Source organism: Oreochromis niloticus, linkage group LG7, assembly GCF_001858045.2.
Source record: "Oreochromis niloticus isolate F11D_XX linkage group LG7, O_niloticus_UMD_NMBU, whole genome shotgun sequence".
NCBI classification, from domain to species: Eukaryota; Metazoa; Chordata; class Actinopteri; order Cichliformes; family Cichlidae; genus Oreochromis; species Oreochromis niloticus.
This window is the reverse complement of record NC_031972.2, coordinates 43875140-43903112: the sequence shown is the minus strand read 5'-3', so window position 1 is coordinate 43903112 and position 27973 is coordinate 43875140. Positions and strand designations below refer to the sequence as shown.

At 40.8% G+C, this 27973-nt stretch overlaps 1 protein-coding gene and 1 long non-coding RNA gene across 3 annotated transcripts; one reads left to right on the top strand and one right to left on the bottom strand.

Annotated features, from left to right (window-relative positions):
* Positions 1-1598: 1598 nt before the first annotated feature.
* Positions 1599-4716, top strand: LOC109202915 (uncharacterized). 2 transcript variants are annotated; one of them, XR_002062914.2, is made up of 3 exons: positions 1599-1770; positions 2399-2514; positions 3510-4716. It is a non-coding gene; the product is annotated as an uncharacterized LOC109202915 (long non-coding RNA). The 2 variants fall into 2 exon arrangements; XR_002062915.2 differs by lacking the exon at positions 1599-1770 and adding an exon at positions 1789-1984.
* Positions 4717-10515: 5799 nt separating this feature from the next.
* On the bottom strand, positions 10516-26142 carry mpi (mannose phosphate isomerase). Its single transcript, XM_003455374.5, has 8 exons — positions 26000-26142; positions 23529-23656; positions 21256-21456; positions 20844-20985; positions 20568-20747; positions 19421-19594; positions 17765-17973; positions 10516-15055 (listed from the first exon to the last, which is right to left on the bottom strand). Exons 1-8 carry the CDS (start codon positions 26013-26015, stop codon positions 14837-14839), a joined length of 1269 nt encoding a protein of 422 aa, XP_003455422.1. The 5' UTR covers positions 26016-26142; the 3' UTR covers positions 10516-14836.
* Between the last annotated feature and the right edge of the window lie 1831 nt (positions 26143-27973).

Here is a 27973-nt window from a genome sequence, read left to right as displayed (position 1 = left end):
CCCATATGACAACACCAAATCCAATGTGTGACCACGTTCTTGAGTGGCACATTTAACAGATTGAACAAGATTAAAAGAGTTCACCAGGTCCATGAATTCCTTAGCCAGGGGCTTCCCTGGGCAACATACGTGTATATTAAAATCACCGAGTAGCAGGACCTGGTCATACCGGGATGCACAGTCAGCGAGAAACTCCGAAAACTCAGATAAAAACTCCTTTTTATATTTAGGAGGCCGATAAACTATTGCACACAGCAATGAAGGCGAGTGGCCCAGTTCACACAGGCAAAGTTCAAAACTGGTGTGGCGTGTCCATGAGGATAGTTGCTTAAACTCAAAGTGTGATTTAAAAACAACAGCTAACCCCCCGCCACGACCAGAAACTCTCGGAGCGCTAAAATAAGCACAGCCGGCGGGCAGCAGTTCAGAAAAAACGCTTAACTCACCGGGTGAAGTCCAGGTTTCAGTCAAACAGAGGAAATCCAATGCATGGGAAGAAAAGAAATCCTTCAGGATGAAGGTCTTATTCGCCACCGATCTGGCATTTATTAAGCCCAACCTGAGGGGAGCTGGTTCGGAGACCTCCGGGGTAGTGACAACCAGATCCACCGATCGAAGGTTTGATCGGTCGATTCCCCTCCAACGCAGATGCCGAAGAGGGAATGATTTAACAGGGCTGCTCCCGATAGAGCCGACAACGGGAACCAACCAGGAATCCACAGGATCCAGAGCACGCAATGGTACCAGGAGTCGTGGGAAAGATTGACGAACGGAGCGTAGATCGTGAGGAAGGTAAGAAATCCGGATTCTCAGCTTAACGAGGCGACCTCCACGGGTACCCCGTCTCCTGCGTCGCTTCCGCATATCTGGTGGCAGTGGTAGGGGATGGCAGCGCAATGGTACTGCTTCCAGGTAGGGAGGCAGAAAACCCTGGCTATCTTTACCAAACCAAACTGAAACTTTGGTGGATGAGCCGATTTCCAATAAAGTCTGGCGATCATACGACAGTATTGAACTGACATGTTGCACAACATTAGCTAAAAACAATAAAATCAAACAGGTAAAAAAGAGCGGTTGACGGCATGCCAAACACACAGGCGCCATCTTTCATTAGTACTTTAACGATTTCCGCTGATCGTTTCCGTGTAAATCTTAGCATTGCGTTACCCGTTAGGCTGAAAGTTTAGTTTCATACTGCCATATTTTCGGAGTAACAAAATATTTAAACGGTCTCAGATCATGGTGAGTATTTGGAAAAATATTTATTTAATGCGAAGCCTATGATGTGGAAAGGCTAGCAAGCGTAATTTTGCCTATTGTGTTATACACTGGTGCTTACATCCGAGTAGTGTTGATCTTTTCTGAGGTCCATGGGTTTATCCAACGAGCAGCTAAGTCACCGTTATATCTTTAATTTTGTGTGCAACATCTTAATGCAAAAAAAAATCCCAAATCAAAGCAACGAAACATAAACTAAACAACAAAAAACACAATGCATTTTTAAGCTCTCTCTGCGTTCACAGCCTCTGCAAGTGTCAAACTTCCTCGCTTTAGCTGATGCTAACCAACATTAGCGCTTACGGTTCGTATTTAAGCTCAACTGTCAGCCCTTCACTTTTGGTGCCGACAACATTTTGAGCATTTTCTACAGTTTGTGAAATGGTCGTCATTGGCATTACATGCCAGTAGTGTTCGCTAACTGACTTTACCGGGGATTATATTTATTACAACGTTACTGCGTGGAAGTGGTCATAGTGTATGCTTATAAAAGTGAGTGGTAGGTGTTATTAGTGCGACTTTTCCTTTAATTAGTTTTCCCACCGGAAGTAGAGTTGTTTATGCGACGTGTCCTGGCCCGCATCCTTAACGCTACATTGATGTAGAGAGTCTCTGACACAGCTGTGCTCTGCAGCCCAGACACCCTGCTTATCTGTGATTCGGCCAGACTGGTGTTGAACTCCTCCAAAGGCATGCGCGGGGTTAGGTTAGTTGGCTGTAGGTGTGAGTGGTTGTCTGGGTCTCTCTAATAACTGTCCAACAGCCTGGCGATCTGTCCAGGGTGTACTTATGCCCTATGACAGCTGGAATGCACCCTGAATAAAATAAGTAGGAGAAAATGAATGATGTTTATGAACTGTAGTTAATGTAGTCAGACAATAAGTTACCGATCAACAGGCCACAAGTCTTGGTCCAGAAGCATACTAAGATTTAAAAACTAAAATGTTGGCACTGGTGTTTGAAACAGTATACTGTCAGTAAGACTGGAGCAACTGCACACAACTGGAAACTAATAACTAGAGTAGCTGAGTAACATTTTGTTACTGCATCCATTTAGCCAGGTAATTAGCATGTCTACATATATGTCATTTCTAATGTGGTTCTATGTGGTATGTTGTAGGACAGTGAAGTGTCTGACACTGACTATGTACCAGTGCCTGAGAACACTGGTATGGAGGGGGAGAACGCACCTCTTTACTGCATTTGTCGGAAACCAGACATCAACTGCTTCATGATGTAAGTATATATCAGTTTTATATTTGCAGTACGTGCAGTAGGGCTGGGCGCTAGCTTCATCAATGTTATCAGCGATTTTTTTTTTAATGAAGATCTTCTATTTCAAGAAAACTACCAATAATGATATCCACAGATATAGAAAACAATACCGTAACATTTTATTGATGCTTGCAGTTTGGAGGCAGCAGTATTTGCAAGTGTAACTAAATTCCAGGCATTTTCCATCCTTCTTTTCCCATCAGCTTTTTTCTAATTGTCAGTGTGAACCAAGGTGTCAGCAGCAGCATTATAGTGCAAAAGTAGTGAACCAGCATATATCAAATATAACCACAAAAGTAGCCAAGTTAGTGTTTTTCCTGGAAATTTTAAGTGAAAGGATAAAGTAACTGCTTAACACTTTAGTTTAACAATGATTAATGAAATGTAACGGTGTAACTCATCAGCAGTCTGCACAGTATGGTCACATATTAAAACTGAAGAATATTTTGTACTTGTTGTACTGTTTCATCATGGGTCCAGTTTTTACCCAGGTGCTTAAAGCCCTCCTTTACCCTCATGTAACACCAACAGTAATTTCCAACCACTGTTTCCTGTTCCTGTCAGTCAAACGAACAGATGACAAACATCTTCTATAAACAGGAATAATGTCATTTTATCGGATTAGAAAACATCTAATCTAGCGTTGATGTTACACTGCTGTTTAGTGTCTCGCTAATCTCAGTGTCACCAAAATATCTGCCCTACATGTCAAACAATGACAGAACTTGAAACAGTAACATCACCTAGCAGCTTATGTTAATTAGTGCTAACGTTTTGTTTGCTGGCTAACATTGCTATTATTATAGTCACAGTTAATTGACTTTAAATAGCTTTATTTCAAAAGTAACTTCACAATTTCACACCCATTTAGCTGTGTTATCTGTACATGCTGTATAGGTCATAAGGCGTGCATTGATCATTTTTATAATCAGCCTCTTATCTTTTTTCCACCACAGCCTTTGCCATGATAAATTGGTCAGTTTACAACCAGGAGCCGTACACCTTAACCTCAGAGGCCAGGACATCCAGGGGCAGTGTGAACACACACTTCTTTAAATGGGATGCAAGACGGACTATAGAGGGCCACCCCCTTGCCAGACAACCAAGTGCTGTCCCTGTCCACGGCCAGTGTGAGAAGGACTCTCACTAAAGTCAACCCACACAAAGCTGCTGGACCAGACAATATACCCGGACGTGTGCTCGGAGCCTGTGCTGACCAGCTGACTGATGTCCTAGCGGGCATCTTTAACATCTCCCTGAGTCAAGCTGTTGTGCCAAGTGCTTTAAAACCACCACCATCTTACCTGTACCAAAGACAGCTACAGCCTCGCAGTTCGAAGACAATGGACGATGCGATCTCATTGGCACTCCACCTAGCCCTATCACAACTGGATCAATGCAACGTCCACCTAAGAATGCTGTTCACTGATTTCATCTTAGCATTCAACACCATCATTGCCCAGCAGCTGATCGGCAAGCTGGACCTGCTCAGACTTAACACCTCCACCTGCAACAGGATCCTGGTCTTTCTTACTGATGGACCCCAGACAGTACAGGTTGGAAATATAAGATCCAACACCATCACACTGAGCACAGCCCCCCCCCCAGGGATGTGTGCTGAGCCCGCTACTCTTCACGCTGCTGACCCACGACTGCACCTCCAGCTCCAACATGTGATGAGTCAATGTTGTGATTGTTTGTGATTTATGTGGGACTCCTCCCACCAAAGGATGGCTGTGGGTTTTTTGTTTCTCTTCTCTCTCTCTCAGGTGTGTACACCTAGGTGTGTCTTACTGGAGTCCAGCGCCTGCTGAGTCATTGGGTGGAATTCATTCCTGTTCTGGGATTGAATAGTTGGTTGATCACCCCAGTAGTGATGACAACCCCCTGGTCCCCTCTCTCCTAGCCTCCACCACCCAACAAACAGTCTGTGCTTCCAAGTGTTACTTAGTGTCTTTGTCTGAAAACTTAATAAATTGTTAACTGTTGACTCAGTTTTCTCCTGTTTTTCACTTAGAAGGTCAGGTAAGTAAATTGTCTTTTGGTTGGATTTTTTTTTCTTTTTTAGGGACGCTTAGGAATGTTTAGGGATTTGTTGTTTGTTATTTTTGGCATTGCTCACTGCCGATGTAAATAAATGGCTGCATAGCACTTTGAAAAGTACTCTGTTTTTGCTCTTTCTTGGGTGGTGGGTGAGTGGGGGTGTCACATCGCTTGTTGTTTTCCAATCACTGGTAGACCGAGAATGTAACATAAACCACATTATCAAGTTTGCAGATGACACCACAGTGGTGCTACTCATCAGGGACGATGATGATGCAGCATACAGGGAGGACATGGAGCGGCTGTCACATATGCTAAGCCAGGACAAGAATCTGTGTCTCAATGTTGATAAAACAAAAAAAGCTGATTTTTGACTTTAGGAAGACCGAGGCTGTCCATCTCCTGCTCAGCATTGCTGGTGTCACGGTAGACGGAGTGAAGAGCACCAGATTCCACGGTGTTCACTTTATAGAGGACCTGTCCAAGGGCAGATCAAGAAGGGTGGGATGTGCCACCCTTAAATGAGCTCTTCCCACTCCAAGTGCCACCCTAGTTTTGCATATGGCAGTGTTGTTTATTAAAATAAGGCAGCATTAACAGTTTGAGCCTAGCTACAGTAAACACTGAATATAAATTCTAAAACTGAACATTAACAAATGGTTCAGCCCATAGCGCGGACCGGCTTTTTTTTTCTTGTTTTCAGTAGTAAGCGATGCCTATAATTGTGCAAGAGCACATTTTGAATCAACACCATGGACATTTCAAATTTCACACAGGTGGTTGGTTGTTGCACTGTGGAAATGGAATGAAGGTGAGTGTTATTAACCCTCTGGGGTCCACGGACACACCCACCTCCAAATGACGTGACTGATTTAAGCTGACATAGCAACAAGCTGCAGCCATGCTGAGTCTCTATTTTAGCTTGTGTTGAAAGTTTGGACTTCAAAGTATACACCAGTTTTTAAATTTTAATGACAGGCTGCTAAATCCAGAGTTATGATTAAAAAAATATGTATAAGCCATGCTTTTTTCTAAATACTATTGTCATGGTTTGAAAAATAAAAGCTTTTCTAATGACAGCGCGTAAACAGTAAAGAAAGAAAAATGTATCATGTTGACCAATAAAAGAAAAAAGAAAAATGGCAAACAGTGGGATTTGGTTAGGAAGAGGGGAAAGTTTTGGAAGTGACGGCAGCGAGATAGAGGGAGCAACCAAGTGAGAGAGGGAGAGCGAGTTTTGAGATGTTAGAGATTTGTGACGTTTAGTGTATAGTTGGTGTGTTGTGTTAACTTGTGTGGTTAGTGTGTTGTGTAGTCATCGTTTTGTGTGTCAGTGAGGGCACTAATGAATGTCACATAGGCAGAATGCAGTGTAAACACTGTCTCCAGGTGGAAAACAGAGGGAGTGATACACCTGCTGTCAGGCCTGCAGGTTTCTCCCTGTGGTGTTTTTCTCTGTCTTGTGGCGGACATTTTTTTATTTACTGGCACAAATAATTTGTGGGGCATCTTATTGTGACACCTGATTGTTCTCTCGTTTTAGTTAAGTAGTGTTTTTAAATGGCTGTACAAAAAACAAAACAAAAAAACAAAACGCCTGATGCATTGGCTGCATTTTTAGATGAATAGTTATATATAATTTCATTGTTTACAAAATTTTTCCATAAGTTTTAAAAATTTACCATTTATATTTGCATTTCAAGATATGAAAATAATTTACTAAACATGTCTGTGGTTTTTACAGTAAAAAGAAAATATAACTCCTACTAGGATTTTATGTTTTTGTGTGATTTCAGATCAGTTAATACAGTATGTCAATGAAAAAGTAACTGTAAATTCAGACATGTGAGGTTGTTCTGAAAAGAATGATACCAAGCAAGGCAAGGTTAAAAAAAACAAAAAAACAATTTGAAGGTGAAATACAAATGTAAAATCAAAAGTAGCCAAAAATGGCCAGTTGTTTTTTGGGCCTCAGAATATTAACCCAACAAATCATGAAAAATTAGGTTTAATGACAGTGCAGATTTCTGACATTTTGTGTAAATTTAACAGTGTGAAACCTAAGTTAGACTTGTGTTTGTAAAGAACCCCCCCCTGTTGTGTAGCTTCCTGGATTTTATACTTATTGGGTAAATATTTATTTATCATACAGGCTATACAGTACATAAAATCTAAATTCAAATGTGTTATGTAACTGAATTGTTTAATTATTTGAACTACAGAAAATAATTAGGTTATAGACAATATTTATATGAAGTATGCATATTATGCACACACACAAACACACATGCAGCTATTACCCATTTCTTGTATTCTTGAAGAAAGACATTGATGTGACACATTTAAAATGCAGCCAGTTGTTTTTATTGTTATATTATTAAGAAAAAAAAGTGGGGGTGGTGGGGGGAGAAAGGAGTAAAGGGGAAGAAAGGAGGTAAAGGGATAGAGGAGAGAAAACCCCAACAATCCCCTCTGAGCAAGCACTAGGCGACAGTGGATAGGAAAAACTCCCTTTAAAGGAAGAAACCTATGACAGAACCAGGCTCTAGAGGGGGCAGTCAACTGTCGGGACTGGTTGGGGGGTGAGTGTGAAAGGGGGGGGGGGGGGGGGGATGGGAGAGGTGTTAGTAATTAAAGGGGGGAGGGGGGGGGATTAAGTTGGAACGGAGGTGGAGGAAGACGAGGTGACATCGGCAGCAGTGAAAGAAGGAGTGTCCCTCCTCTGGAAGAAGCGGAAGAAGCGTCTTTTCTTCTTTTCCAGCTGCTTTTCTATGAGCACTTTTTTCTCGAGGATGAGGATTTTCAACTCCTCGATTGTTTCTGTATTTTGCTGCTCCAGTTTATTGCATTTTTTCTCCACTTCTTCTAATTCAGCTTGTTTTTCTTCCAACCTTTCTTTCAGTACTTTAGATGTTGCCTCCTGTTTTTGCAGTTTTTCATTTTCTCCTTCCAGCTCAGTTACTTTGTACTTCATTTTGTTATGAAGTTCTTGCAGCTCTTGATATTTCTGCAGTGTCTCATCGAACTTTACCTGCAGCATCCTGTCTTTTCCCTCCATGTGCTGGAGTTGGCACTCCATGTCTCCCTGCTTTCTGTCCAGCTGCTTTTTCTCTTGGAGGATTTCTTTATTTTGTCGCAGAGCTTCATCAAGCTTTCCTTGCAAGCTTTCATTGTGCTGCTCGATGCTCTGAAGCTTGCAATCCATTTCCTTTTGTTTGATCTCTTGTTCCCTTTTCTCTTGAAGAAGCTTCTCATTTGCTTGCAGTGTGTCACCAAGCCTTTTTTTCTCGATACTGTACATTAACTCCACGTCTAGGAGATTGCGGTCCATCCCTCTCTTCTTCATGTCCTCATGTTTCTTCCCTTGGACAAGTTTTTTATTTTGTCGCAGAGCTTCATCAAGCTTTCCTTGCAAGCTTTCATTGTGTTGCTTGATGCTCTGAAGCTTGCGATCCATTTCTTTTTGTTTGATCTCCTGTTGCCTTTTCTCTTGTAGAAGCTTTTCATTTGCTTGCAGTGTGTCACCAAGCCTTTTTTTCTCGATACTGTACATTAACTCCACGTCTAGGAGATTGCGGTCCATCCCTCTCTTCTTCATGTCCTCATGTTTCTTCTCTTGGACAAGTTTTTTATTTTGTCGCAGAGCTTCATCAAGCTTTCTTTGAAGCTCCTGGTTCTTTTTGTCCATGTCTCGGAGATCCTGTTGTTTCTCCTCAATAATAGCTTCCTTTTCTTGAAGCTGGTAGGACAACTTTATTAATTCAGCGCTGTTTCTTTCATTTTCCTCCATCAATAACTTAACCTTCTCTGTGTCAGTGAGCGTTTCATCCTCCATTTCTTCCAAGCACTTTTCCTCTATTTCTACTTGGTCACCCCAAGGAAGAGAGGAGAGGTAAGAGTCTAGTGGCTGATCCCAGGGAACAGCGTAGGGGTCAACTTCTTGTCCCTTTGGAGCTTCTGTTTGAGACATGTTGGGTCTGGAAACAGTGACTATTGCAAACGATCCAAATATTTCAAAAGGCTTTTCTGGAGAACGGTTCAATACTGCAAACATCAATGCTGCGAGAAACGGACTAAAAGTCATTGCTTTTCACCGCTATTTATGGGTTTTAAGGATCAAAGGACCAAAGGATCAAAGTGGTGGTAAGATTCTACATGTGCGTGACGTCATGATTCTGTAAGGCAATGAGGTTGTCACATGATATTTTTGGAGGAGGGCATTTTTCAACTTGGACAAATTATCAGTCAAGTTTCAATCTCTGTTATTTTCCCCAAAAAACGTGTTGTCGCAATAATGTTTTCTACGGTCATTGGTGCCAACAGATGGCGGCAGTTTAAAGTTGGGTGTTACTCTGCCCAGGCTGCTACCATAGAAGAAGAATGTAGACCAGCGGTCCCCAACCTTTTTTGCGCCACGGACCGGTTTATGCCCGACAATATTTTCACGGACCGGTGTCGCGGATAAATACAACAAAATAAAACTAGTGCCGGTACCGAAAAAAAGAAGATTTATTCATAACACACGTGAAAAGACCCAGGAAAACCGAGTTAACGATAAAAACGATAACAAAATAACGCTGAAAACCGATAAAAACCCTGAAAACCATACATTTCACACCTGAGCCTCAACTCTCGCGGACCGGTACCGGTCCGAGGCCCGGGGGTTGGGGACCGCTGATTTAGAGTTCTGGTAAGCCCTTTCTAGACGAGGAATGGCTCTATTAATTTCAGAAAGTCGCTTCATCTTCTCGTTTTTGAGGGCTGAGCTATAGGAAATAATTTCGCCACGCATTACAACTTTTAATGTTTCCCACAGTGTTGAATCAGAGACCTCTCCGTTGTCATTTGAGTCAAGAAAATCCTTGAGTTTGGGTGTAATATATTTAATAAAATTTTCGTCACTGAGAAGGGTTGGATTGAAACGCTAGGAATAGTTCTCTTTAGGCAGACTAAGACTTAATGATATAGATGTGGGACTGTGATCAGAAATCAAAATATTATGATATCTGGAATTTGAAATTTGTGAAATAAGGCTTGAACTGACCAAAAAATAATCAATTCGACTGTAGGATTTGTGGACGCCAGAGTAAAAAGAGTAATCTTTATCAGTGGGATGTTGAAGTCTTCAAATGTCTACTAAATTTCTAGCTTTAGAAAGATTATTCAGAAGCCGCACAGAGGCAATCTCTGGGGGAGGGCGTGATGACAGCCGATCAAGGTAAGGGTCTAAATAGCAGTTCCAATCTCCTGCTATTACTATATTTGAGTCATTATCATCCGGTAGCAAGTCAAACACCTTTCTGAAAAACATAGGCTCATCTGTATTTGGACCGTATATATTTAGTAGGGTTAATGGGAGTGAAGCTCTTTACTTTCATTATTATATTCAGACATTTGCTTACAGTTTTATGACAGAAGAAATTTTATATACTTAATGTTTCAATGTGTTCTATAGAAAGCTATATTTGACATTAATAAATGTGTTGCATTTCTACTCTGTTCCAGATTGTTACTCTTACATGCTCTTTTCTGCTCACTAGCATGTAAAACATTCCAATCAGAGATGCCTACACCGCCCTTTCCTCTCGCTCCTCAGGGCTGACACTGAGGTGTTCATAAGCGTGTCCTGGTCTAACCTGCTGCGCATTCAAATATTCTCAAGAGCATAACAGACACACCCTTCTCTTAAGGCATCGATCTTTCCAGGCAGGCTGTGGAGAACATCATCAGGTGCCCCAGTCTGCTACACATTTGCCACTCTATGACATTGTGTTATAACAAACATTTCTATGATATGATATAATAGAAATACTTGCTACAATACAGTACTGTCACACAGGGGGGGCTGTAAAAGTCTGTGTGTGGTGTTCATGTTCATGCTCCAGAGGCAGGAAATAAGAAACAAGTTCAGACCATACGATTAACAGAACCTGGCTTTATTAAACCGTTTTTACATACATGTTCTCTGCAGTCCCATGCTACAGCATCACCACATTCAAAAATACTCAACCATGCCCTAACTACAGACATATTCTAGTAAATGTTCCCATAAAAGGTTAAAGAAAACGCAGTGATCTCCCAACCTGTATTTGAAAGTCATTAGTTTACAGTAAGGAAAAAAGAACCACAAACTTCAGGTGTCCAGTATTGAAATGAAAACGTGACTTACAGCAAGATCTGCAACAAAAAGGTGCGTGATCATTAAATCAGATGTTACGTTAAATACAGTACTCCACAAAACAAAGATAACATGGAAACATGGCAAATAAGAGATGATTTGTTAACAGTGTTTTGAGCTACAGAAGGATGATTTGAGGTAATCAAGAAAAGTGATCTAAAAAATAACTTCACATCCTTCTTAATACTCTTCTTTTTTTTTTTAAAAATAGCAAACAAATAAAGGTTTACCGCATCTGCACTGGGGACAATCAACCTACATCACAAGCGTGATAATAAAGCATTAACAGGGCTTCACTCACTCTGAAAAACATGTTCAGTGGTAGGTTGGCAGGCTGATAGAGGACCTATCGTTGAATATTTGAGTTGAGAGCCTATAAAAACTACTACAAGAAGAAAACGCACATCATTACTGAGTGAATTCAGATCGACCCTGGTACTAGAACCGGAACGTTACACAGAAGTTTGCACCATTACTGAAATAATCTACTATTACTACTGCACCAACATGTTGTAAAGTGGTCACCAAAAGAGATTATATTTTAGGAAAAGAAACCTGTTTGGCTATTATAATAAACATTTACTTCATATGTATCGTCACGTGTTGATTAATCGTTACAAACAACAGTAAAAAAAAAAATCTTTCTCCAATACAATAAGATATAAAATTCAATGCAGCATTTTGTTGTACAACTGTACAAAAAGACAAAAAAATCTTTTAAAGGTACTTTTTGTAATTAAACTGCAGCAAATGTTAACTAAAACCTTTATCACCAGGGGGCAGTATTTCACCAGTAAATGCCATTGTACAAACAATGTTCTAATGGCTTGCCTGGTTAAACAAAGGTTACGCTGATGCACCATCTTGTGGTACAAATTGGTATTACACAAAATTGCCGTCCAGCCCTGGTTAAGGTTCACTTTATATCTCTTCGACAAAAAATATATCAATGTTTTTGACGTAAAGTCATGCCGATCAATTATTTATATTCTGCTGAAAGCTTCATTTAACTTTAAAAGGTGTTAAAAAAAACCTTTGAAAACAGAGGAAATTACAATAAGTACCTTAAAGCAGTTTTAGTTAATTGTTAGTTGACAAACAAGATGTTTGACTCGGTATGCATTTATGATTCTCGAGGTGTAACAATTCTCCCAAACTACAAGGTTCATGCCTTGTTTTTTTTAATATTGCGTTCACACCAAAGACAAAGTGAAGTATTGCTGTGAGATATTTGCGTGAATTCATGCACATTGGAAACTCTTGAATAAAGTATTTACAGCTGCTTTCTTTTTTTCCACAAGATGCTCCCACAGCAGATGGATCTGAGTTTTTGATTTGGCACAGTTTTTATGCCAGATACCCTTCCTAATGTAACACTTCAAGTTACTATGCTACTAACAGCTAACAGGACAATGAGGAATACAGGCAATAGCTGGAAACATGTCACAGTGACATGATTTCAAAATTTGACCTCACCCCAGAGTGAAATTCACCCATTCGGCTTTATATACCCTCAGACAGTCTCAATACCCGTCCAGTCCGGCAGCTTTAGCTGTTGTCCCAAACACATTTGATTTCCCAAGAAGAAAATGTCCAGTGTAAAAGTTATTTGATACATCCAGATTAGCACAACGCAAAACGTTCTTGATAATGAGGATGACAATTCTCAGTAACATCCCCTGTTAGCCAGGAGCAAACAAAAGACCCGAGACCACACAACCCAGGGACAACTGTGTGCTCAACCCCGTAGAAGGAAGAGTGAGGCCACAGATTTATCCCCCATCGCCAAAGGGACGAGACTCAGAGGACCAGATGCAACAGGGAGCTGACCTGGCCAGATGCCAGCCATCCCACCACAAGCTGAGGACAGGACCCCATGCCCCAAAATGATAAGAACTGCCTGAAATCAGAAAAAGAAGCAAAGAAGTGGGTAAGCAACCACAACAAATCATCGACCTGCACGCCCTGGACCATCAAGTACCCACATCCCACTGGAGGCAGCAATGACCAGTGGGAAGTTGTAGGGAGGGGTAGCGTCCCATCCTCCATGACCATGTCCCACAGGGCCCAAGGCTCCACGAGCCCCAGCCCCAGGCCCAGTCTCTCTCTCACACACACACGCATGTACACACTGGCTCCCTCCAAGGTCATATGTGTACACTGACATGTTGTAAGCTGTAATGATGTCCTCCATTCTGACTGTAGTTGCATCAGGAGAGAATTGACAATGTTCCTCTGTCTCGTTAGATAGACTGCAGAGACGTACAAACACTTCACTTCATGTTTTGTGTGAAACATTAAAGGGAATGAATCATTGTCCATACAAATACTGTTCACACAATGCTTAACCAAAATTGTGTGTTTTTCAAAAGAATTTAGAGATTATTATATTACAGTCATAATTATAATAATCATTGTACTTTAATTGCTGCTGAAATCTGTGCTGCCTTTTTGTGTGGCCGAGTGTGGCTAATGATATCATAAACACCAGAAGTATTTTTTCTTTTCAGGTTAACGCCCACATGCCTGCACAGTGCTCTGGTTGTTAGTTTTGTCAGATAAGCCCACATACAAAAGTCGAAGATCACGCCCTGTCAGGGAGGGGTACTCCCACCTGTTATGGGTGACTGAGCAAACTCTTCAAATCAACAGTTAACTTGCATCATGCACTAATTAAAGTCTGCACTTCTAGCACTTCTGGACTTTATGTCTAGTCGACAAACAGCAGGTGTCCCTGCTTGTTACTTGAACAATCTTTATTACATCTTTCATAAAGTTAGCATGCTTTAACTGCTCTACGTGAATCCCAGAGTACCTACCTGTACCTGACACAGCATGGTGGACGTTTGTATCATGGTTTTGGTTTTGGTCTCAGAATTGTTACACCCCTACATGGTTGCCACATCGTCATGCTTCATGGGACAGAGATGGAAATGGCTCTTCATGCCCGCTTCTTATTTATTTTTATTCATTCATTTTCAATACTCATGAGTTTTCACCACTTTGATGGGATGTTTCCAGACTGTAAAACATGCGCTGGTAACAGAAACAGTAACACTCAGCAGGCTTAGCTTCACTGTGATTGGTTTATAGCACTGATATAGTAATCACAGAAGGTGCTCTGGAGAGTGCTACTGCTCTAAAACATGCACAGGCATCTCAGTATCACACTATGTACTTTTTACTGTTTTTCGTTTCCTTTTTTTTGCCTAAAATTAAGTTTGAAAGGTGGATATTCTCCAGTTTGAGCTAATGTTAAAATAACAACACTGATCCTGGGGGAACGCAGCAGCTGGCATATAAAACAGATGTGCTTTGTCCTCAACAGGTTAGTTGTCTGGCTGTTCAAAGCACTGAGTGGTGGTGAAGTGTACAAGAGTAAACATCACCCCCACAATGCTCCATTGCTGTTTGGTTCATTACAGCTAGTGTGTGTCACCTTCATCATTCAGGGTATAAAATAACATGCAGGAAAAAAAATTGACAAATAAACTGTACTTGATGTTGTTTTCAGTTATCACCAACATTTTTTACATTCAGCCTTCAGCTAATTGAAAACTTTTAATCATGTTGGATGTTCTTCACTTGTCCTGGGGCGGCAGATGTTCAGATTTCTATTTTTGAGCAAAATAAGGACCTTAAACACCAAAACAGCAACTAAACAGACATATTTTACTTTTTATTCTGCCCTCTATCCAGCACCTATAAAGAATTTTGGATGTGCTAATCTTTTTTGTTTTTATGAGTTGTACTTGCACACACGAAAAGGGTAAGAACCAATTAAATCCTTCAGCATTGGATTAAAACTGGAGTTTAAAGCTAGAGAAGAGTGCTGGAGGTGGCGGAGAGGGCCACATGTTACATTTTAGGGGTTAAAGGGGAGCAGCAGGTACCGATGAGCGTCAATAAACTGGGTCTAAAGGCTCCTTTAGCTTCTATACTACCTAGTAAAAAGTGCACGAGTCATCAAGCTCAGTTAAAACACAAGGACAAACCTCGACACTTCAAATCACAAATACAAACAAACGGGTAGTATGAGCTTTAACGACCACAGACCCACAACTACAGAAGGCAGCAGGCTCGAAAAAGGGTCATCCCCGACTGCGAGGTGATGTGTAGAGAGACGCTCTCGTTGGCTGAGACAAACAGGACGCTGCCCCGCATCAGTGTGAGGTCGGAGAGAGCGGCAGGCGACGTTCCCGTGGCTTCACCTTCAATAACCAGGAGGATGCTGGCGCTGTCGACTGGAGCAATATTGTACTGCTTCACTGAGGCTGGGATCTGCAGGATGGAAGGGTGACAATGAGTCGGTATTTAAAACAAAAATTAAAAAACTAAAGAAAACATTCTAGACTTCCTGTTCAAAGGTGGTGCTCGCAATAGTCCAATGACAGTTTGGATGTCAATCAAAGAGTGTGTCGTCAATCCTTAATCAACCAATCAGCATGCGTTTGCGTTTTTTAATTGCTTTAGCCATTACACTCAATTCATTCCTCTCACTGTGGACCTTCTCATGAGCACCACCTGCTGATTAATAAGATATAAATCCAGTTTTACCAACAACTGTGGCCTCATGTGCAGATTTCTAAATTTGATGATGTGTACTTTGTGACTTCAGACATTTGCTTCAGTTTAGGTCTAACTGTAGACGTGTATTTTTTAACAGTATTAAAATCACAGGTGTTGTAATAACATCAATAATGGTTTATCATTAACTAAAGCTAGGTATGAAAAACCATTTTGCTGAACTGGAATCAAATAAAATCTAGACACATGAACAAAGTAAAATGACACTGTACACAATATATACACTCTCCGGACAGTTAACTACACGTGTTAAACTGCTTCTTATCTAATCAGTCACATGTCGGCACCTCAGTGTATTTAGGCATGTAGATATGGTTAAGAAGACTGATCATCAACAGGGGGAAGAAAGGTGATTTAAGCGACTTCTCTATTTTTGCTTTACTGTCTGTAATTGAGACCTAACTTCCTGAAATCAGTTAAGTTTAGCATGAGTCTTCATTGGTCTTTGTTAACTCTGTCATGCATGAATTATGACAACCTCAATCAGGATTTTTTTCGTAAGTATTTTTATTCATCTTTAGGCATGAAAAGATGAATAAAAATACTTAAGAAAAAATCCTGATTGAGGTTGTCATAATTCATGCATGACAGAGTTAAATAACAATAATTACAATGAAACACGTCATACACCTATAGTAACATTAAACGACCGGCAGGGTATGGAGTGACACATCAGTGTCCAATGTATTGGTTTATGTGCAAGTATACCATCAACACTGACACAAATACAAGAAAACAGCCTTTGCATAGCTGTCCACTGTAGTGACCTCGATGTGTGAAAGGGTTAATTTGGTCAGATTGTTAGAGTCACATAACTGAATCAGCTGCCTTCAAAAAGTGTTGTGTTTGTATTGCACGATCAATTTTTAACTCCTTAAATCAAACCCCTAAAACTAATACTGAAACTAGTAAAAACTAAAGTGAAACTAAGCAGTTTTACAAAAACTAAACTCAAATAATCAAAGCCACTTTGGAAAATACATGAAAATACATGAAACTCACGTTTCTTTCGAATTTGTTTTTGCACTCTATCAGTTCAACAAACTATGTGTCAAAGCGTCACAAAGGCAGACTGATGGAAGGAAGTTTTCTATAATATCAACTCCGAGTAAACATGGATTGAGAGTAAAAGTTTAACTTTTTAAAAAACAAAACACAATATGCCAAATATTACATTTTAAACTAAACTGGTTATTATATACACTGATCAGATATAACATTATGACCACCTGCCTAATTTCTGTGTTGGTCCCTGTATCAGCCCGGACCCATCGAGGCATGAACTCCACTAGACCTCTGAAAATGTGCTGTATCTGTACCAAGATGTTAGCAATATATCCTTTAAGTCCTGTAAGTTGCAAAGGGGGCCTCCATTGATTTGTTTGTTAAGCACATCCCACAGAATGACTGAATTTAGATCTGGGGAATTTGGAGAAGTCAACACCTCAAACTCATTGCTGTGGTCCTCAAACTATTCCTGAACCATTTTTGCTTTGTGGCAGGGAGCATCATGCTGCTGAAAGAGGCCACAGCCAGCAGAGAATGCTGTTTCTATCAAAGGGTGTGCACATCAAAGTAACATCCACATGGATGGCAGGACCCAAGGTTTCCCAGCAAAACATTCCCCAAAGCGTCACACTCCACCAGCTTTCCTTCTTCCCATAATGCATCCTGGTGCCAGGTGTTCCCCAGGTAAGCAACTCACACACACCTGACCATCCACGTGATGTAAAAGAAAATAAAACATGATTCATCAGACCAGACCACTGCTTCCATTGCGCCTTGGTCCACTTCTGATGCGGATCAGCATGGACACCCTGACTGGTCTGCTGTTATGCAGCCACATACACAACAAACTGTGATGCTCTGTGTATTCTGATGTCTTTCTATGAGAACCAGCATCAACTTTTTCAGCAGTTTGAGCTGCAGTTACTCGTCTGTTGGATCAGACCACACGGGCCAGCCTTCACTCCTCACATGCATCAATGAGCCTTAGTTGTCCATGACCCTGTCGCTTATTCAGCAGTGTTCCTTCTTTGGGCCAAAAGCCTTCTTTTGATAGAGATACTGACCAATGCAGATGGGGAACAACCAACAGGAGCTACAGAGATGCTCTGACCCAGTCATCTAGCCATCAGTCCTTGTCAAACTCACTCACATCGTTACATTTGCTCATTTTTCCTACTTGAAACACATAAACGTTGAGGACAAAATGTTCACTATCTCCTCACTAACAGATGCCATGATAAAGAGACAATCAGCGTTATTCACTTTAACTAGCAGCAGTCACAGTGTTATGGCTAATTTGTATATAATGTCAATATATCACGTAAAGTTAGTTGTTTTTTTCTCAAATGACAAGGTTTTATTTTAAAGATGAGATCAACTATACAATTTTCTAACCTGTATCCTCATGACAGTGAAGTCTGGCACGGGCGGGTTGTATATGGACACACAGGGGTCAGAGGGGTCCTGAAGACACGGGAAGATTTTCGAGGAGGCAGGGGCGGGGCTGTAGTTCAGCATCTCACAGAGCGTGTTAACATCGATGTATTTGGGTGTCAGTCCGGCCCTCACAGTGTTGTCTGAGCAGGCCATGCACTCAATACAGTCTAAATGGGTGGATAAATAGAAAATCAAATATTAAAATCAATTCCCAGACAATCCTGCAATGTTAAACAGATTCAGATGCTTTCATGTGGGTGAACAGCAGGACAGGGCAATTTTCTAGAGATAAAGATGAGCTGAACACATCATCAACGCATCTCATAGCCGGATTGCATTTTATTCTGCTGAGACAGCTGCTAACAAAGACACTGCAGTAAATCAGTGCTTCACAGACTGCTGAGTTCACAGAGAAGCTCTTGAGTATGCTTCATGTTTCAAAGAAGATGACACCAAAGCTCGACATTTCTGGTAAAAAAAAGAAAAAAAAAAGAAAAGAAAAGGCTGGCTCTCAGCATTTTGCAGTTTGCTCCCAGTGGATGAGGCAGTTTTACTAGCTTCCACGTCATTTGCTGAAAATAACTAAATCGATGTATTTAACATCAACTCATTTAAGGAATCAAATAACACACACAGAATTTACTGGAGTTGGCCACTTGGTTATGTTAGTGACACCCAAAACATTATTTATTCTGCCTATTACACCTACAGACACCATTTACCGTTTACTGTCAGACAAACCCCACTTTTTGTGAAAGTTCATTAGCTGCTAGCAGGCCACGTCCTGTCTTGTGTTTCCCTACCTGCAGACTGATTAGTTCACTCCTGTGAAAGTCTTTGACATAATTTAGCTTCCTCTCCAGAGTCTCTCATCCAGCAGTTGGACAGATTCCAGTTTAAACATCTCTGACTGTACAACAATACGTATTCTGCTCTGTCACAAGCTTTTTAGTATACTTCAAGGTTCTTCAGTGTAAAATAATAAAAATGCATAATCCTCCTTTAAAAACTCCCTGTGCATTAATCTGCAGCTGAACGTAGTTCAATATTTGAGTAGCATTTTCTCAAAACTACAGAGGCCTGCAGTTCTGAGACTTTATGATCTATACTTTAAGATTTGTGGTAGAGATGCAGTGGACGTGACGTTGAGAGTAACAGAAGATGGATAAAAACATTGTTTATTTTTATGATTGGGATTAAAGACCCAGCACTTCTATGACATAATATCTCATCCAGCTTATGCACCGTCCCAATTTACAGGTTATTTACTGTAAAATGACAAATGTGACACATTAGGTAATGAGTGTGTTGTAAGCTTGACTAAAATTCTGACCAATACTGTAGAAAGACGAGTGAGTCTTGTGGACAGACAGAAGCCAGTCTTGGCATAATCAAATTGGCAAATCCCATACTAGCTCTTAAAAGCCGTATCTGCTGCTCTGTTATACAGAAGAACTGCAGCGACGCTGGAGAGTCAACAGTTTCACTCACGCTCACTCAACTGAATCTGGAGCTCTATTGTGCCAGAATCTTATAAATGTAAATGCTATCTACTAGAGATGGACCGATACCGATACGTAATATCGGATCGGTCCATCTCTACTATCTACTGACCTCCATAAAGGTAAGCGTGAGGCTCATTGGCTCCCAGGAACATGGCCTGGCCTGGATTCAGGACCACATGATTGAGGAAGTAGATTGAGAAGCAGCCAATGTCTCCAGGGTACTGAGAGTGGAGACGGAGCAACAGGTCACCATTGATGCCTGACGTGTCCTTTCCAGCTGCAGCTGCAAGGATCACAAACATCCCAAGGCAGGACTGTGTTAGCAAAACATAAGATCAGACTGAGCTCTTATTTTTCTCCGTGTGTTTTAAAGTTATTTTTGTATAATTGCAACACAATCACAACTGGATCCTACCCTTTCACTGTAGCTATTTGTTCTAACACAAATACCCTCAAATTATTATTTATTCTTCAGCAATTGTTTTAGTAAATGCTTCAAGTTAGCGGATATCACAATTTTTCAGCTGTTACATACTTTTTCAATTCAATTCAGTTTATGTAGTGCTAAATCAAACGCCTCAAGTCAAATGCTTGCTCATAGGAGCAAGCACTTGGCAACAGTGGGAAAGAAAAACTCCCCTTTAACAGGAAGAAACCTCCAGCAGAATCAGGCTCAGGGAGGGGCAGCCATCTGCCCTGACTGCCCGAGGGTGTCAAGATTAAAAATATTATCACTAGCTAATGAGAAACCTTCCAATCCAATGCCAGTATACAACAGAATCACACAAAGGTTTCTTAGCCTTTATATTTTAGTAATTACTCCAATCTGACACACAGATTCGATCTTCAACATGTAGGTCCTGGTTAAAATGTGGCCAGAACTACAAACATAACAGTAGATAGCTGTAAGCTGTGTATACAAGAACATACATTTAAAATTGCACATTAAGAGATTAGTTTTAAAAATTATCCTTGGCTATAAAAACAAATACTGCAAATCAGACTTTGACTCTGCAATTGTCAGTGTTTTCTCTTCATTTAATATAGTATAGATCTTTTAAAGAATCTATTATTGTAAATTAAACTCTTTTTAATAAAACATTTTCAAAATAATTTTTTTGCCTTCAGTGGCCTTCATTCAATTTTTGTGTAATTTACAATAAAACTGCCTCAGAAATGTGTAATAGTTAAACGACACATATCTACACACACATCGTGCAACCTGTCGACAATCATTTAAACGAATTAATTCTCACCGTCTTCCGTGACCCTTTTCACCAGTTCGTTGAGGTTCTCTACCACCACCTTCTTCTCCCAGTCCATCATCCTGGTGAAGCACCTCTTCAGCGCCTGGCTCGTACGGTCTGCATCTCCCACGCTGGCCCGCAGCTCCTGTGCTGCCCCGTGACCCACCAGAGTATGGAACTCTGGGACCTCTGACAAATAAACACACACAGATTACTTTTGTTTTATGACCATTTGAAGCAGAGAATATGGTTTTTTTGGTTTGACACAAAAAATCCAAAACTCACTTTCAAGAAATTCCAGGATCTCTTCCACTGGTCTGAAACCACAGAGGCCTTCGAAGCGGGTGAGAGCAATGGCCATCTCAGGCTTGTGGTTGGTGTCTGGGTAGTGCTCCGGAAACTGAGTGTGTAGTCGAGTGGCTAATTCCTGACCAAAACATTATAGAAAAAAAACATGCGTTTTCATACACATACAAAGGAAAAAAGTATGTCCTTGGTCCTAAAAAGCTTCAAATTATAATGAGTTTAGTATCACTACATGCTATACGAGTAGATTTGAGTAATGCCTTCTCCTGATAAATCATTTGATAAAGCAGCTGACATTTGCCTCCACCCATAAACTTCAGCCAGTTCACAATGATGAGCCAGCTTCAGCAGAACTTGAACTCTGAGTAGGTGTGGGAGTCTGTGTACTCACCTTGTTGGGGTGGGCCTGTATTGACAGAGCCGTGTTGACCGAGAGAACTTTGAAGAGGAAAGGCAGCTGACCCTGGAAGGTGTCTTTCACCTTTGAGCCCAGGCAGGCAGGGAAGTGGGCGATCCACTGGCCCAGGGTGGTCTGTGCGATCCTGTTGTCCTTAATCTGGGCGTCACCTTTTGGGTGAGCGCCCATCCACAGCTGGAGAATACAGCACAGCTTTCAGCTGAATAACAGCTCATACTTTATTTACTTTATTTAGAAATATTCCAGTTGGTGTTGCAGCAAGAGGTTCCAAAAGTGGGCACACTTTACATTTCCTAAGTACTAAATCTTAAGTAAATATAATTGAATAAATAATAAAAAACACAGTTTTGCAGCTCGCCTTATTTTCTTTTTATCTGCCTTGAAACTTTCTAAAACTCCTATGAGAGGCCCCAGATGTCTTGCTGACTGAGAGAAAAGCCTGCGATTATACATGGACCCAATTAATCCAATACTCCAAACCATGGTCATTTATAGTCAGTGAAAAGGAAGGAATCCAAACTATGAGAGTGTAATCTACGGGATCAGAGCGCTATTCCAGTTTGTAAATAAAGGACAAGCTCTGTCAAAGTCATGTGTCAGTGAGCAAACAGATGATCCAAAAACTAGACACCTACACTGTACTTCCTGACTTCATATCAAATTTGACAGCACACTAAGGTTGAATAGTGTTTTTATATTTAATCAGGCTACTTCCAAAGTTTCCATTTGGAATCAATGACGTTTTTATGGAGTCTTTTATTCACAGCATGGTTGTTTAATAGATTGTCTGCTGGGGGAATTTGTTTTCTATTGCTTGTTAAGCCGTGCCTAAAACCACTGAATGAAGCACAAACTGTGTGCTGTGCGGAATATATCACAGAATGAGTGTGTAATGATTCAGAGATTTAGAAAATCAAATATAGTTGTATTTAATTATAATTTGATGCTAAATCTTTTTTACACTGCTTCTAGAACACAAAACACACAGAAAATACCTGTTCAATCAGTACAATTAATTTCACTTTGATCCGTGACTAACTGAATTGGTTTCCACATCTTGTTTATCAAGCTGTGTAGCTTTAAAGTTTAAATGGACTCTAATGTGTAAATATCTGGAATTAAAATGATTACTTTTACCACTAAATAACCAGATTAATAACTTTCTACAGCATATCTTGCAGTCTTGCATACTCATATAGTATATTTTATATGTTCTCAATGAGAACCATTTGATAACACCTCTGCAGTAGGTGGCTCAGATAGGGACCATTTTCTGTGAAAAAAAAAGAAGTCATACCACCCGTGAAATGCCCCCTTTAGATTGGTCAGGTGATGCCAAGACCACCCCTTTTATGTGAATGGGAAGGGGAAGCCCTGGGATAATTTAGCCAGTTAACTAGTTTTGTGTGAATGTTTATTCATATTAGAGGCCCAGGTCTGAAACGTAACGCCTTAGGTACCTTAAATCTGCGTTGTTTTTACTAGCCACCAGGGGGCAATGACTGTGACTATAAAGGGAAGTCTGTGGGAAAAAAAGCACCAGCTGTGGGAAGAGTTCAATAATATGGTGACAGACTGGGACAAGTCACTTAAAAAGAACAAAACAAAATAAAACACCAAAAGTCAGTTAAACAAAAAGACATGTCACATAATGTGTTGATCAGTGCCATCCTTCTGAAAATGTGAACAACCACGTGATGTGGTCCGCAGTATGTAAAAATATCAGCACTATCGTAACCTGAACTAATGACCTTTATGACAAACACTGCAAAGCTGTTGTGGCTAAATAAAGACAGACTTATTAAAGGCATGCACAGCACTGAGCCAATGCCAAGACAGGCTAGGACACGACTGCATTTAAAACCAAAATGATTACCTTATTTTTGCTTGGCTGATGAGTTGTTTATCATTAACGGTAACATAAGACTACAGAGCTAAATTCAAATGTTAAAGATCCCTCAGTGCTGACAGTAAGTGTAAACAAGCTCAAGCGACTCAAACATAGCTATCTCAAGAAATGGGAGTCCTATAATTTTATTCAAATCTATTCCAGAAAACCAGAGTGAAAACAAAGTTTCCAGCTCTGTTCCAGCATAGTGGTCTCAAGATATCAGAAAACCTGAAAACATTATGTTTCCTTAACTTTAAAGAATGAATCACATGCATGCTTGCACGTTTTCAATACTGAGTGTTAAATGTTCACCACCCTCCCTCCAACAGGTACCCCAAATATCTCTGGGCCTTACCTCTGCATAAGGTTTATCAGCCTCTACAACAGCAAGTGCATCTCCGCCAATCACCAGCTTGGCCACCTCGCTGTCCAGTCCAACCTTGCCCCATGCATAATTTTGCACAGCACAGGTTAGGGGAAACACTGAGGAGGAAACATTTAATGTGCAATAAGTATATAAATATTACAAAAAACAAAACAAAAAAACAAAAACATACAGTGAGTTACAAAACTCCAGTATGAGCCTCTTTAATGTTCTAATGACAGGTGCATATGCACACAGCAGCCAGTTTATCAGCAGCAGAACTGAGACAGTAACACATCAGGTTTCCATCTTCACACACAGTGAGACATGTTGAGCTTTTAATGGTGATAGCTGTACTGCTCTAAGATCATTCAAATAACAAGCCATCTTTAAATATCATCATCAGACTGATCAGTTTTTATGATAAATCATCAGAGAGAGAACACTCTCTCACAGTCTGTTCTCTAAAACCTAAAAGAGGAATTATGGATTTGATCAACTGGTCCCTGAATGCAATTGACACCCCTTTCTCAACGAGAAGTCTGGGCTCGGGTGAGCCTGACTGCTGAAGATATCTACCTATTCGGAACCATGGTAACAGGGTTCTTGCTGATCGGAGCTGGCTTGGCCCTGGCTTATCGAAGAATTAAGGAAGCGGAACCGGCTGTTCAAACCCCCACAAGCTGCCCGCTGGGATTGAAACGATGGGACGAGGCACGAGTTTCTCAAAATGGGCTCATTGAGTGCAGCACGGATAAGATCTTGGAGAACCGCACGGCTGCCGTGAATACTCAGAACAAGACCTCTGAGTGCAAACTGGATTACATCTGGAGGGGCTCGCTCGGAATAACACCTCTGAGCGCAAATTGGATCACATCTTGGAGAAGCTCACTGCGGTCGTGAGTTCTCAGAATCGGCTCTTTGAGCACAAGAATGACAACACCACGGAGCGTAAGTTTGATAACATCATGGAGAAGCTCGCGGCTCCCCAACGGGAGATTGAGTGACCAGTGTTGGACTGTTAGAACAGCTTTGAAATTCATATGAGTTGTTCGCAGTAAAGTTAAAACCACCATCACTTCATGCGGATACCCCTTCGGCGCCAGCTGCGGTCTCAAGGCTGGAGCTGAACAAAACACCCTGATAACGACTGTGTTGAGACTGTTCTTCCCATTCTATGCAAGGCCACCTGGGTTGGCTGGAAGACTGTTTACTTAGCCTGGCAGGGCGAAGGACACTGTCTCAGCTGAACTCTGGACACACACACGCACACAGACATATATACATGCAGATGTACACTCATCCCCCCTCCCCCCTCCAAACGCCTTCGACGCTTATTCCCTTCCGATGCTGACGGTGGATCATGGAGACCAGCGCATAGGCTGCAGGCCCGGATGTACTGTCTACATTGGCTGTCTCTTACCCTTTACCCACCCCTGTTGCTTGTCATGTGTTTCTTTGGTGTATTAAGAGTTTTTTTTCATGTGCTATGTGCAGAGGTGGTTTTTTTTCTGTTCTCAAACTGATCTCCCTGTTGGAGCTCAGTCTGGGGGGAGTTATTTTTTTCTCCTTATCTTTCCTCATGTTGTGCTTTTCCATGTTATACCTCTCTGACCTGTCTTCCCCATGTGATGTTTGTGTAATGTATGTATGGTCGGAAGGGTAAGACGGCGCTGGCACGGCTGGCAGCCTTAACCCAATTTCCCTCGGGATGAATAAAGTATGATCAATCAATCAATCAAAAAACCTGAGTTAAACTCATCTATAAAAATATTAAAATACATTAGATTTATGTAGGTACAGGAAAATCGTCTCTACCTTACACCTCATAGTTTTATTTATTAAGATCTTTATTGTGTTATATTCGGCTTTTTACATGATGTTAATTTATTTAATAATACTTTTTATTGAGTTGATTGATTTAAAAAATATATATATATCTTTACCTCATTAATCTCTTTCTGTCTTATCACAGTTTGAACTATAATAAACAAGTTTCACTGGATTTCTAATAACTACCTGCTTCGCTAAACCAGTAAGACAAGCGGAACGGATTGCTGGGGGTACATTTTTAATCAGAACACCAGGCAGCTGACGGTGCAGCCTTCACAGGACAGAAACACACAGTAAGCAGCTTTACGTTTGGCAGGCTCTGTTTGCCGGTTTCAGACAAATGTAGCTGAAAGTAGAGGTTTTATATGCGGTGGGGGAAAAATACCAAACTCCATCTTTGTGGCTGAGGTGCTAACAGCACAGTGAAAAGGTCAGTGAGCCACACGTAAAGCAGTCAAAACGCCGGCTGAAACAATGAGGTGGTTTTTCGGATAACGCCGAGCCTCCCGTCACATTACCGAGCAGCACCGGACATCACGCAGCGTAAACGAACATCTGCCGTTAGCTAGCTGAGTATGTATCTGTGAAAGAGGTCATTTCAGGCAGTTTAAAAGGAGTAAATCTCTCACCTCTCACTTCCTCCATGTCTGCGACGTCGACTGACGGCTGCTGGTGACGTCACGACGAACGTGGCATTTTTTTTAATTTTTTTTTTTAGTTGAATAATTCAACTGAATTATTTCAGCTTTTTGCCCACAGAGATAATTGCTTGGAAAAGAATAAAGCAAAAAATAAAAACTAAACGCTACAGAATGTTAGTTTGTTTTTGGGTTTTAACTGGCCACAGGGCATTCTGGACATGTCCTACGAGGACAACCGACAGTTAGGACCAACCCAAGATGGAAAGAAAATGAAACAACAAGAAGTTTATATATATAATCATATATAAGTATATGTATATAGATAGATAGATGTGTTTGTGTGTGTGAGTGTGTGTGTGCTCTTTTTATAACAAGTAAATTAAAGTTGAACTAAAAGAGTATGGAGTTTTTTATGCATTAAAACTCTTCATACATATGACATTTTTACACAAATCTTCTGTTATATATATATTTCTATAAATACATTACACATTTTTCAGAAAATTTAATGAGCCAGCTATGAAACGAACAACGAGTGGAAATGTGGTTGGTCCAAATGACATACCTGTGGAGGTATGGAGATGTTGTCTTATTGACCAGATTGGTTAACACAATCTTGGAGAATGAGAGGATGCCTGAAGAAAGGAGGTCAAGTGCACTGATATGAATTTTCAAGAACAAGGGTGATGTGCAAACTGTAACTACAGAGGGATAAATTTGATTAGCCATATATGAAGTTATGGGAAAAATTCGTTGAAGCTATGCTAACAAGGGAGGTGACAATCAGCGAGCAGAAATATGCTGAGAAAGAGCACCACAGACTCGCTTTAAGAGTGTTGATAGAGAAGTAAAGAGAAGGTCAGAAGGAGCTGCACTGTGTCTTTTTTTGCATCTAGAGAAAGCAGATGATAGGGTCCCAAGAGAGGAACTGTGGGACTGCATGAGGAAGTCGTTAAAGGTACAGGGTGGTGTAGGACATGAGGACGGTGACACAGTGGTCAGGGATTTGCACTGGAGAGAAGAGGAATATCTGTGCACTGTTCATGCACAGCTGACAGTGCAAAAAAGAGGTGAAAAAGAGAGTGGAGATAGGACATAGTGGGTGGACATGTGCAGAGGAAGGATAGTGGATATATTGGATAAGGGATGCAGAATATGGAGATGCCAGGCAGGAGAAAAAGAGGAAGACCTCGGAGAAGATTCACAGATTTAGCAAAGGAAGAAATGCAGAGGCATCCAAAGGATTCACAAATAGTTTATTAATACTTTATTATTATTATTATTATTATTATTATTATTATTATTATCATTATTATTATTGTTGTTGTTGTTGTTGTTGTTGTTATCATTATTATCATTAGTTTAGTAATCAGTTTGTTGGGTAAATAAGATTGTGGGGTTTTTTAATAACAAAAACTCAAATAACATTTACAATATAAGCCATGGACTCATATCAACATCATTATGTTCAATGCAATGCTCAGGATTTTCTCCAAGTCTGTTGTGGCCAGTGCTATCCTCTACGCTGTTGCATGCTGGGGCAGTAGGTTGAGGGTTGCTGATGCCAACAGACTCAATACACCGATCTGCAAGGCCAGCATGGCCTTGCATGGCCCAGCATGGGGATGGAGCTGGACTCTCTTAAGGTGGTGACGGAGAGGCAAATGTTGTCCAAGATAAAGACAATGTTGGATAATTCCTCCCACCCACTCCATGACATGCTGGCTAGCCACAGGAGCATGTTCAGTGAGAGACTGAGATGACCAAAAAGCACCACTGATCGACACAGGAAATCATTCCTGTCTGTGGCCATCTCCCTGTACAACTCATCCACCTAACACACTGTATACTGCAATAGCTACACCCTTTTTGCACATGCACTTCTTTCTTATTCAGATATTTATTAGTAAGTGACTTATATGTAAGTATATATTGTGCTAAATCTTACTTCTTGTATTGTCT